This window comes from Metarhizium robertsii (genome assembly GCF_000187425.2).
Source record: "Metarhizium robertsii ARSEF 23 chromosome Unknown MAA_Scf_4, whole genome shotgun sequence".
NCBI lineage: Eukaryota > Fungi > Ascomycota > Sordariomycetes > Hypocreales > Clavicipitaceae > Metarhizium > Metarhizium robertsii.
In genome coordinates, this window is record NW_011942182.1 from 1,139,919 (window position 1) to 1,152,063 (window position 12,145).

At 53.1% G+C, this 12,145-nt stretch overlaps 5 protein-coding genes across 5 annotated transcripts; all 5 read right to left on the reverse strand.

Moving 5' to 3' along the window:
• Positions 1-91: 91 nt before the first annotated feature.
• MAA_08195 (glycosyltransferase family 17) lies at positions 92-1,231 on the reverse strand (the record flags this gene model as incomplete). The annotated part of the gene is made up of 1 exon (XM_007826193.1): positions 92-1,231. One exon carries the CDS (start codon positions 1,229-1,231, stop codon positions 92-94), a length of 1,140 nt encoding a protein of 379 aa, XP_007824384.1.
• Positions 1,232-2,043: 812 nt separating this feature from the next.
• Positions 2,044-4,075, reverse strand: MAA_08194 (uncharacterized protein; the record flags this gene model as incomplete). The annotated part of the gene is made up of 3 exons (XM_007826192.2): positions 2,044-2,804; positions 2,860-3,277; positions 3,416-4,075. 3 exons carry the CDS (start codon positions 4,073-4,075, stop codon positions 2,044-2,046), a joined length of 1,839 nt encoding a protein of 612 aa, XP_007824383.2.
• A 120-nt stretch (positions 4,076-4,195) lies between these two features.
• MAA_11074 (phosphatidylcholine-hydrolyzing phospholipase C) lies at positions 4,196-4,822 on the reverse strand (the record flags this gene model as incomplete). Its single annotated transcript, XM_011413040.1, has 2 exons — positions 4,196-4,428; positions 4,504-4,822. 2 exons carry the CDS (start codon positions 4,820-4,822, stop codon positions 4,196-4,198), a joined length of 552 nt encoding a protein of 183 aa, XP_011411342.1.
• Positions 4,823-5,884: 1,062 nt separating this feature from the next.
• Positions 5,885-6,940, reverse strand: MAA_08193 (dual specificity phosphatase; the record flags this gene model as incomplete). Its single annotated transcript, XM_007826191.1, has 1 exon — positions 5,885-6,940. One exon carries the CDS (start codon positions 6,938-6,940, stop codon positions 5,885-5,887), a length of 1,056 nt encoding a protein of 351 aa, XP_007824382.1.
• A 998-nt stretch (positions 6,941-7,938) lies between these two features.
• MAA_08192 (ATP-dependent RNA helicase SUV3) lies at positions 7,939-10,345 on the reverse strand (the record flags this gene model as incomplete). Its single annotated transcript, XM_007826190.2, has 2 exons — positions 7,939-10,065; positions 10,130-10,345. The coding sequence occupies 2 exons, from the start codon at positions 10,343-10,345 to the stop codon at positions 7,939-7,941; spliced, it is 2,343 nt and encodes a 780-aa protein (XP_007824381.2).
• Between the last annotated feature and the right edge of the window lie 1,800 nt (positions 10,346-12,145).

Consider the following 12,145-nt stretch of genomic DNA (forward strand, 5'->3'; position numbering starts at 1 on the left):
AAAGGCATTCAGGGCACAGTGGCCCGTCCTGGACTCCTGAATAAACCTCCGTTTTCCCTTTGAGCAATCCCCCCCACGCCCGTGATAAAATCTAAGGATAGTCCGTGAACCCGGCGCCGTCGCCGTCCCTGTTCACCATGTACCCAAACCTCTTGCCTTCCTCTCTGCCCAGCAGCCCCGGCACATCGGCATTGCCGTCCACCCTGACAAACTTGTCCGTTTTCCGCCCCCACAAGTCCTTGCCCTGCCGGACGGATTCCACAATCTTGTCTCTATCCCTAAACTTGGCGTCGTTCATCCATATGTGCGAGAAGCTCGCCATCTTGTTCAACAACTGCTCAATGGTGGCAAAGCAACTACTACAGTGCCACGAGGCGTTTTTCAAGCCGCCCTTTTCGAAAAGTTCTCGGTGGAAAAATGAGCCGCCGTCGCCGACGCGCAAGTGCGTAGGGGTAATGGTTTCGTCAGGACCCTGGTAAAACGTCGCCTGTGGATGGGGCCATTCCGGTCCCGCGTGGAGGAATTGAAACGAGTAGTAGTAGAATCTGGAGTGGAGGGTCAGTCGGCGAGGAAATGTACATGATCGCAGGGTGGTGATTGTTTCGGGGCGAGGGATCTCGTCGACATCGGCGACGATGATGACGTCCCCTCTGTTGGGGGCCTGTTGGCCGGATAGTTTGGGAAAGACTTGGGTGAGCATGGAGTCGCGCTGGAGGTCCTCAAAGTCCCAGGTGAGACGGGGTGCAAAGTCGGCAGGGAATTCGAGCTGGTGGTATATAAGCTTGGGGTGGAATCGCTCAAACTTGGACCAGTTGTCGCGGATCGTGAGGTTCTTTTCTCTGCCCTGAAAGGTGAGCGGTGACTCGACAATGACAAAGTAGTCTACGTGGTCGTAGAGAGTGTCGAGGCGGATCTCCAGAAAGTCGAGTTCCGAGTTGATCATGAACAAGTCGTACACCTTGCGCCGGGCTGCGCCGGCGGGGATGAAGAGTTTGAAGCCATGAGACGCGCAGCGCTGGCGGGTTGCTTCAAGTTCGTCTGAAAGTAGTGAGGTGCTGTCCGTCGCACCCGGTGAAGCGTCGGGAGAGCGTAGGGGGCTCTGTTGGCGCAGACTCAAGGCCGTCTGCGGGATCCAGTAAATCTCCTGCTCGGACAGAAATCGAAAAAATATCCAGAAAACAGCGCTCGCTAAAAGGAGAGAAGCGATTCGGAAGGAGCGACGAGTCAGCATTGCAAGTTGCTGACGGTGGCGGCTTCCCGACGTCGACAGACCATGGCCATTGGCGACAAGACAAACCGCCGTGCTCGACAAGGTCAGGAAAGATGATACAGCACTTGGCTGCGGCAGGGCTGTTCATGTTATTATAGTATTGCGCCCCCAATGGCCCCTAGCCTTGAATTCCCTGCCAAGGCTCGTCTCCTGTCCCTTTGTCGTGTCGTGGCATTGTGTCACGCCCACACTGCCACGTTTGGCCCAACAAGAAACGACTCGTGCTTCATGTCAAGTCCCGCGACGCTATGCCATGAGCTGGCTTGTGCGGCAAACCACTCCGCACGAGCCAGGCGCCGTGAGAGCCGTGGCAGCCATTGTCTATTGTGCACACGCAACAAACATCTACAAGGTCACTTACGGTCAAGACTCAAGACCCCAATGGACAGCCGCCTCCAAATTAACCGGTCAAGTCGAATAAAAGATTGGACGAGACCCGCCGAATTGGGCCACAACTTAGCCTAGTTGAGCTTGGCAGCGACCGTTGATTGGCCATTCGTGGGCAATGGATTTCTCCAAGCGCCCGCTGCGCCTCGTCCAATTTGTTCGTCTTTTAAAAAGCCAAATTAAACGTCGATATAGGTATGTACTCTACATATTAAACTGCTCTGTAAATCGTTGATATCAGCAAGACCTTGACGCCAAACCATGCTAGTCCAAATCTACATGTACTCACTCCATCTACTCCGTACACACGGTCCATACATGGGCCCCAGAAATGTCCAACAATGCATCCCATGCCACCATTTCTAGTCCCTCACATCGTGGCAGGCTCAGCTCCCTCCCTCATCACCATCCACCTCTCCACCCCCGTCGCAGCTCACCGCCATCGCAAACTCTGCCTCCATCGCAAATTCGGCATACACAGCCCGGCTCGCGCACCCTGCAAACCTAATCTCCCCCGCGTTGCGCGTCGTGCTGCCCCTCTGCTGGAACTCAACCGCGTGGAACTCGTCCTTGAGCCTGGTGAGCGCCGCCAGCGCATCTTCCGGCCAGTGCCTCGAGCCGCTTCTGAGCCGGTCCGCCCTCAGGGCATACCGCGCGAACTGGGAGTTGGCGGCGAAAGCAGCCTCGTCGGCCGACCACGCGTACTCGGCGTTCTCGGACGCGTCGACGGGCCTCGTCAGCTCCTGGTTCCGATGGAGGCCGAAGATGGGCGCCGCGTTCTTCTTGCCCTTGGTCGGCTCGCCGCCAGCGCCGGGTCCCTTGGATGGGCGCCGTGAGCACGGGGAGACGGCAACGACGGAGCCGGGCGACGGCGGTGCATGGGAGGCGAGGGTCGCGCCCTCTTGCCCGCTTGCCTTTTGACCTGGGTCGATGGAAATTAAATTTAGAGGCTTGATTGCTTCTCCTGGGCTGCCTGTCATGGGCGCCCCTCGGGACTGGCATCGCACTGGGGTGTTTGGCGTCGTGTCAAGTTTTCTTTGCTTCACGGGCGTTTTCTGCGCCTGCACGCTCTGCCGGCGTTTTTTCCCTGTGCTGCGGCCAGGAGTATAGTCCGAGTCGTCTTCGACAACTTCAATCGGTGCCGGGCCTGGGAGATCATTAGTGTCTGGTGCTTTCTTGGACGGGGCGCCGGGTGTGCTTACGAGGAGCCCTTGGTCTGCTTACGGGGGCTTTGTTGTCTTCCTGGAGGTAGTGTTTGAACCTCGACAAGAGTGCCCGTCTGAGCTTTTCGCTGTTTGTGTTGGCCGCGGCAACTGGATTCGAGAGTGCTTCAATCTCTTTCCGAAACTCTCGTGGGTTGCGGGAACCCTGGGCTGCTGGCGGCTCCGTGGCCTCTGCTGTGGTATCATGCTGATCTACACTTCTAGCCGGTGTCTCCCGTCGGTTGATCAGGGACTGATAGCCGGCGGACAGCCCGCCGCTGACAACCGCCGATACTTCTAGCCCGGCGGCTGTGCCAAAGAGTCCGTTGTCTCTGTCTTGCACGGCTCCGCTGGAGTTGATCAAGCTTTGCATCGCTGCCATGGCTGTTGTTGACCTAGCAAACTGGGGTATCGGAGGCTGTAGATGGTTAGTTTGTGCGCTGGCTGGATGAAAGCCCTTCCTTGTCATCCCAGCTTCCAGTGCGGTGCCGACAAAAGTGCCAGGCACACATTGCGAAGGCGAGATAGGCATTTGTCCTCCCGCGCTCGTACGTACCTCATACGCATTCCCATCCGTAGGCGCGCTCGGCTGGCCATCATGAGCCAGCAGCTGGCTTCTTCCGAACGGACTGTCGCTCTCGTGCCAGCTGATTGGGACAAGGCTAGTCATGTCGCTGAGAATCCCCGAGCGCACAAGGCGGTTTCGACGCGGCGTGACGTGGATGCCATCTCGTATAATCTCGTCCTGTACCGAGCGCGGGATGACTCTGGGGGCCGTACCGAGGGAAGCGTCGTTTATACAGCATTTTCGATCACTTTCGTCAGCCATTTTCCTGGCTTGGGCTATTGCCACGGCCTTGATTTTCTCAATGTCAATGCACCCAGAACGGTGCGCCCTCCCAAGGGACTCTCCGTCCTTGCCTGGGAGAAAAATCGGTTCCGTGATGTCCAGATGAACAAAGCCGCTCATGTTCAGGCCCATCCAGCCCTTCAGATCTGCAGCATCGGAATGCAAGCCCCGACGCCTCATATACTCCGTAGCCTGAACAACATCCCCCTCAGTGATCCTGTCGGTGCTGAGTTCCGGGGGATACAAGGTCATCAAATCGGCGATTTGGCAATTTCTCCTCGCCGCCTCCGCCGCCAACTCTCGCCACGGGATATTGTCCACATTCCCGTCGTATAGCTCCCAAAGCTTGCGCTCTACCAGATACATGGTGAGAAAACGCTCAACCTGAACCTTGCCCAGTTCCAAAAGGTCCACCACCTCCCAGAACGCGTGCTTCTTACATAGTACATGGCACATGGCCCATTGAATACCAGCGGAGAGGTTGTCCTACAACAGCTCCTGCTGGCCCAACGGGACGTCTAGCTCGCCACCGCGCGAACCTGCGCCAGACATGTCGGAATACGCGCACGGCGGCTCGTCGTTCGAATCAGACCCCCACTCGATTTCCTCCCGGACAAGCGGTGCCTCCAAGTCGTCTGGCGACCTGGCCAGGCCCGATTCCATGGGCGGCAGTCTGGCAACAAGAGCCATCCTCGGCGATGTCGCAGTCGCTTGTGTGCCTTTTCGTCGTCAGCTCGGCAAACACGCGGGGGACGACATCGCGGGCCAAAATTGGGGAAATCTGGCTCGCTCACCTTGGTCTTGGCGCGAATCCGCACCTCTCAATATTCTTTCCAGCTCTTGCGTCTTTTCGCTGGGCAAGCAGCACTCTCCCATGGCCTTGACCAACTCACTTGGTCCCGGGTCCGGATCGTTGAGCGGACGAGACGGAAACGCGCAGTACTTTCCGAGGCGTGAACTCTGCGGCCGCGCAGAAGATATAGAAGCCGAAGTGTGATTTCCAGACGGCTTTCGGGTTTGCGCTTCTCCGCCGCCTTCCTTGTCCCTGCTTTTGTAGCGCTGCGGTATGCGGCGCGCCGATGCAGGTCGGAGGTTGTGTTGGCGAGAAGCCATTGTGGCGGATTTTCTCTTGGTTTTTGACAATGGGAAACAGGCTTGAAATCGGGGTGGCTGGGGAGGGGGGGGAGGCGAAAGAGAGAATAGACACATAAAGGGCATACATGCTTGGCAACTCCATGGGTAAGAATACCATGAAAGGGACATGGACGCTTCGTTGTGCGGCTCGCAGGGGGGAAATGTGACGACAAAGTGAATTCACAGTGAACAAAGGGGGGGGTGACGGGCACCAGACCCTCTCCGCGCTAGTTCGAGGGACAAGGCGTAATTCTCCTAGTAGATGAAGATTGGATGAAGATTGTTCACGGCTTGATCATCCAGGCACGCACGCACAATCATTTTTCTGGAACACGGATCACTGAGGGCATTGTTCACGGCGGATACAGGCCCGTCGACACGCCCCATGCTGAATGACAAGGTCGTGCACTGATACTGAGAAATAGGCGGGTATTTATGTAACACCTTATGAGCATATTGACGCAATCAAACATGTGCCTTTGACCGCTTTGTCACTCCATTTTCGGGATGCGGCAACAACGGCTTTGCCCCGTTGTGTTTCCACGCAAACCTTGACAAAGCATCGCGCGCACAACCAACGGTGGATGAAATCACATGTTTTATGCAGCATGCCCAAGCAGACTTCAGGCCTCAGCTTCACTTGTCCGGAGTCACGGTCCGTATCGAGCAATCAGTCTGGTATCTTCTCAATTTGCCTACCACGCTTGCCGCCGTCACATGGGCTTGTTAACAAGGCATTTCACGTTTCCTGACCAAAAATGGCAGATTGCATGTCCATCAAGATGATACAGAACATAAAGTCCAACCCTGTCGTCAAATTCTAAAAAAATATACTCGCCTTAACTCCATTGAGTTCCTTATGTTATTACAGGGGTATCTCCATATGTTTATGCCGTCCAGAACGCCTGCCACAAAGGTAATGTTGATTTGCTTGCCCTGACGCGTGACCTTCATGATCAATGCCTTGGGTTCCATGAATTCCAAAATCAAGCCTGCATGGTTGGTATCGCTCAGACCCCAAACCTCGACCAAATGCGGTTGCTAATTGCCATGCATGGCATCAGCAAACGGTGCGAACGGGCCCCGGCCAATAAACCTGTCCAGGTCCGCCGGGGAAGCTCCTCCAGTGTCCTGACAATCATCCTCATTCACATCCATCATGTCATCCAATCCCCTCTTTGGCGCCGAGGCCCCGGCTCCCATTGCAGAGCCTTTTCCTCGTTGGCCGAGCCCAGGCTCTGCCGCTTCTAGGCCCTGGTGGTGTGCATGCTGGGCAACCGCCGAGCTTGCTGAAAGGATATCTCCCCACGACTGCAGAATGCGCTTTAAATCATCGTCAAATGCGCAACAGACTCTCTGCAAGCCAATGAATTGCAACGTCGTCACCACATCCTTGCGAAACACGGACATGACGTATGCCGCAACAATAGCTGGTGACCAGTCCATCCCCGTAACGCACGTTACCAACACTTTGCCCCGACGGAAACTGCTAGATGGCGCAATGATCCCGTCCATCTCACATGCGTCTCTATCGCTGTCGCTAGACCGAGAGTGATCTCTACCCAACAAATGATCGTTTATCAGCGTAACCGCCCTAGGAAACGCACGAATGAGGTCGTGCAGGCCCTTCACATCTATATACTCCACAGATATCTTCAGTTCATTTTTGGCCGTCTTTGCGGAAGATGATTCCATCGCGGCGAGGCACCATGGGCGCACCATGAGTATCATAGTAATACCTTCCCGCTCTAGAAAGGCATGATCGCGCATGACGGAATTTGGACCGAGATAGAGAAAGTCCAGAATGGCCTGCGCCCGATAGCGATTACCATACACCCAAAGATCGGAAGAATCGTGCGCGACCTGTCTCTCATTTCGAGTAATGATTTGTATATCGTTCAACTGGCTTGGGTCCCCATCTTGTAACGACGGCAGGAGCTCCATGGCGCATTCAGGGTCCGCAGACCACCTAGGCGGAGGTATGGGAATAGACGGAGGGCTCGGGGGATGGTAGGAGTACGGCGCGGATCGAGTCGCATTTGCGGATAGCGAGGACGGGCCCAGCTGCTCCCGTGATGAAGTGATGTCGGGCAACATGGCAGCGAGGCTGTGTTCGACGCGTGAGGAAGGAAGAAGCTGATAATTTTGCGACAGCAAAACAGATCAGAGTAGCAGGATGGCCAACGCGAGCTGGAGACGCGTTGGCGACGCGCACTTTGTACCGGACTAGTAACTAGGACGGGTGCGCCTGCAAATGCTCAGCGTAACTCAGTCGGTTCATTCGGATGAGATCGCAGGATCGTTTAGAAAATGCATTGGACAATGGGTGGCGGTCGATGGTTAGCCAGAGGGGACCAAAATGCAACAAAAGAGGCCCTAAGAGTATTCAATGGAAAGAAGAGAACCAGTGACATTTAAAACAGACAGTGGGGCTGGAGCTGGAGCTAGAGCTGGTCGATGTGTCAGCTCAATAAGCTACCGTCGACACGTAGACACGCGTAGCTTTATTCCACCAAACAAAAGAAAGAGCAAGTCGCCACGACTTGGGAAAGTTGACATTGAAGAAAGGGCAACATGGAAGGGCTGAGAGAAAAACCAAGCCTGGGCATTTCCAAATATGCAAGCATAAATCATGCTTCTGCATCTCATCACATGTGCTCCGTCATTAGTCGCGTTTGCAAGAACCGCGCCACCAAACCTCGTCATGCAGCTCATGTTACTTGGTGCCAAGTACTAGCCTGAGAGCCAATCGCACATGCAGCCTCATCCCAAACTTCCCCAGGTGCCGTTTTCTTTCGCACCGCACATCATTAAACCGCCGTTTTCATTGCCGCCTAACTCTTCTAAAGACAACATGAGCAGCTATCAATACAGGAGTAAGAGGTAAGAAGAGTAGTGTACAAGCATATCCACTGTCCATGTGTGTGACCGCTTTAAGTAAACAAGGGGAGTTTTATAAGAGATACTTTTGTCCACCCAAGATCCTCAACGCCTTTCAATGCATCCATTATGCAAAACCAAGAGTATCCATCATACCCTCTTCAGATGTACTATACACGCCGTTTTGGCCGGTTTCTAACGAATTAACACACACTTCACATTGATCCAACCTCGATGGGCTTTTCATGCTGCCCCCCTCCGCTGAGCTTCTCGCCCTTGCCGGACGATGCCGGAAGTTGAGCGTCATCCTGCTCATGCTCTTGCTCCAGTTCATGACCGTCCTCTTCACCAATCGCTTTTCGGCTGATATCGCGAGAACGAGCCTGTCGCCGCTTGTTCTTCCGCTTGTGCTCGAGCTGTTCTTCTGTGAAATCAAGACGATCTAGTGTGGAAATGAGTTTCTCTTCGACAAGATGTCGCACGTGGAAAGCCAGTGCTTGGCTTGCAAACATGCCGGCGTATCGGTAGGACAGCCAAAGGTATTGGTTGATTGCGACATGCAGCGCCTCCAATTTGGATAGGTATTCCTGGGACCCGCCTGAATAGTCTTCCATCTTGACCTCCAAGAACTCGAGTGGTATTTCTTTAATAGAAAGCAGGTCACCGGCCGAGTTGTTGGCCACAACTCGCGCAAGAGCGCGCAAGACATCAACAGCGCCTTCCGCTCGCAATGCCACGGGCAAGTAGCAGAATGTCAGGCGGTCGTAAATCGTCAGGGGGAGATCTTGGATAATGTCGGCGATTTCCAGGACATCACTGCTGATATTCAGGCGATATCTTGGCCCGACAGTCGCTGCAGCCTTGATTCGCATCAAGATGAATGACAAGGGTGTGTCTGGTGGGAAGTAGGATGCAAATCGTTCAACGATGCCGGCTGGCGGCTGTATACTGGCATATTCAATGTCGTTGACCTTCTTCTGAAAAGCTCTCTCAACATTGCGAAGATCGGCTTGGTCCATTGTTGTTACCAGGCCGATCTTTTCCTTCTCGGCCTCTTCAGCATTCACGCCCACGGCGCTTTGCGCAGTTCTATACCGTCCTGCACGACCGCCAATTTGCTTGATTTCAGGATACGTGAGCAGTCTGTTCTGGTTGCCATCAAACTTGGTGATTGATTCGAGCACCACTCGGCGAATTTCGAGGTTCAAGCCCATACCAATCGCATCACTGGCAACAACAAAGTCGTAGTCATTGTTCGGATCGTTGAACAAGGCTGCTTGTTGCACCCGAACTTCAGGTGGCAATGACCCGTAGATAATCGCACATCTTCGACCAGTCGCGGTCTCAACGTTTCGTTTCAAGACATGGAGTGATAGCCGACTGAAGGCAACTATTGCATCGCCTTTTTGCAGGTTGCTGTAGTCACCCTTGATGGCAGAATCCATCGTCTTGAGTGGACTAAGCCGTTCATAGCGATGAACAACACACTTGTCACCGATGCTGGCACAAAGCGCCTGCAAAAGGGGCACAGTCCGATCCTCGCCGCACAAATGCACCTCCTTGGCTTGTACACCTAGCACAGCGGTTGTCCATGCATTCCCACGCTCGGGGTCAGCAATCATCTGAATCTCATCAATGACAGCAACATCGAACTTTGTATTCAGCGGGACCATTTCTACGGTGCAGCTTGAGAAATATTGGTCCGTGTCCTCGGGTATGCGAACTTCCTCGCCAGTGATCAAGGCGCACGGGCGACCTTTGGCCGTGAGTCTTTGATACACTTCCGTAGCCAATAATCGCAGGGGTCCTGCATAAACGCCCATCTTGGAGTTTTCAAGGGCTTTGAGAGCATTGTAAGTCTTTCCGGAATTAGTTGGACCAACGTGCACGTGGATGGTGCGCTGCATGGTGCGCGTCGCCGGAAACCACTCGTGAGGAAACCGGAAATCTAGGAGGCGTTTTTGGTTGTCTTCCAGCTCCTTGGAGAAGGTTTGTCGAACCACGAAGGACTGGAAAGAATACTGGAGTTCCTTTGTTAAGCCCTTGATGTCTCGGGTGATGAATGCATCTCGCAGGTTCCAAAACAAGGGGTTCTTGTCACGCCGGGTGACGTTTTGTTCTGCAAGTAGAAAGGCATGGTCTATCGCATTCATGAATAGAGCCGCTTGTCTGTTCAACTCATCTTCTGCTATACCTTGGCCTGCTGGCTGTGACGCTGAACGATTGTTGAGCACGACCTGCAGCCGATGGAGGACTGTGGATCGAAATACGCCGTGGCGACCAGTGTACTTCTTACCAACACCGAGCCTTAACCTGCTTTTCGGATCATGCCCTTGGCTCACCTGTTCATTACGGTTGCGGTCAGTCATCTGCTTGCCAGGGAGTGTTCACTAAAATTGAACATACTGAGTTCGCGCGAGAACGAACAACGACCTTTGAAGCAGGTCTCGGTTCGTTCTTCGGGCTGTTGAGGGCCTTTTCGAAAGACAGTTTCTTTGTCACTGCCTTCTTTTTACCTGAGCCCCCCAATCCGATGGGCGGAGTCGTCGACGCAGCCCGACATTGGATGTTGTTGTGAAGCCTGCAGGCTCTCCAGGCCACTTGTCGGGACAGGTGTATCATGTCCCCTGCCGTTGTAATTCAACAAACATTCTTTTGTGTCTCATTCGATATGATCAAAGCAAGTCGGTGAAAGGAAGATGTGGCCCATGTAGCAACAATGAGGTGCAAACCCATGGCATCAAAGCTTCTCCTTTGTTGGCCTCATACACGATGCGACCAGCAATCAAGGCCAAAAATTGTCTCACGTGACCGGCTTTGTCCTCATACGCCCCACAAACGCCACCGGGCGGGCAAATTGAACAGTGCTAGCACACAAGCACCATTACTCCATCATGCTCTGTGTGCCGTGTGCCCTTTGCCGTTGATTGTTTGAGGAAAGATGACGTCGTGTAGTTTGGGAGTTTTTTAGTTGTTTATCTGTTTAATAAAAGATCCATGCACCCTTGACTTGCGATCGCATGCCTACCTAGTGCGTAGATACATGAATATGCTCTCCCGACATCTCACCTAGCTACTGAGAAAGTTCTTGCCATCCCGCACAACCATCAACATACCGACTTACAAGACAAAAAGTCATCCAGCAAGGACAAGACGGCGACCTCTTCTAGTATGCTTCACCAGGCACCCTCCTTCATCTTGTTCTGCATTAGCTCTAACGTGCCGGATATTAATGTAGCTCCAAGACTACCGACTTTTCCAAGATGCCCTTTGATCGCACCGAGTCGCGTCAGCAGGAATCAGTCAATCTGATAAAAGATGATAGAAATGACAAATTGGACGAAACGCGGCAAGAGTTAAGGGTTGTCACAATCAACACGGTAAAAAATGTCGGCACTATAGCGGAACGAGGCGAGAATCTTGATGTCCTTAACAACCAAACGGCTGCACTGGCAGAATCCTCAAGTCAATTTAAGAGGCAGGCGACGGATGTGAAGAGTCGAATGCGGCGGAAACATCGAAAGATGAAGATTATTTGGGCTGTTGGGATTATCATAGTCGCATCGCTCGCTGTTGCTCTTGGTGTGGCTCTCTTTGGTCCTTGATGGATGAGGTCGATGGAACTCCGTACAAATGCTACTGGCAAAGGACACCTGGGAAGGGGGTGGGCGAATTGGTGCAGCAAAGTCATGACTACAATGCTTGGTTTTCTTTTCTTTTTCTTTTTTTTTTTTTTTTTTTTTTTGTTGTTTTTTTTGTTGTTTTTGTCTTCGAATCTCTGATGGAGCGTTCAATGTTGCATTTGGTTAGAAGCAAGGGTCTAACAGCACCCGTATCCGGCTGGGTGGTACTCTCACACAGTCATTGTATTATTACTTGTCAGCAGGTGAAGATGCGATTTCTTTACCGGTAGTCGTCTAGCTATTGAAAACGCCTTTATTCACCGACGAATCGCACTGCAAACTTTACACTTGTTTCGAGTCGCCTCAGTGTCACAACTCCGGGCGTGTTCTAAATTGGCCTCCAGTACCCGCGACTAAAACGACACAGATCCCCTTCACACCCAAGACTCGTGAATGGCTCGGCAGGCTCACTCTTTTTGCTAGGTGCGCCCATCGCCCTATAATATAGCGTATTTGCACCAGACTCTTGTTATATATATTCTGCAATCAAATATATTTACTTGCCACAAAGTATACACTACTATATTGTATTTATACAAGTATTCATGTGGGACGCGAGCCCGCCGCGCAAGTCACCAAGACTCCGCTCTAGATCCTCCAAAAGACCCGGCGCCGTGCTCAGCCAGCCTCGGCAAACACAATTCCAACTTTCTATCCCACGTAGAGTCCATTAGACACGCTGTGCCACAAAAAACACGTTCTCATCGCCATTCAACCTCGCATTATCCACACTCCACGC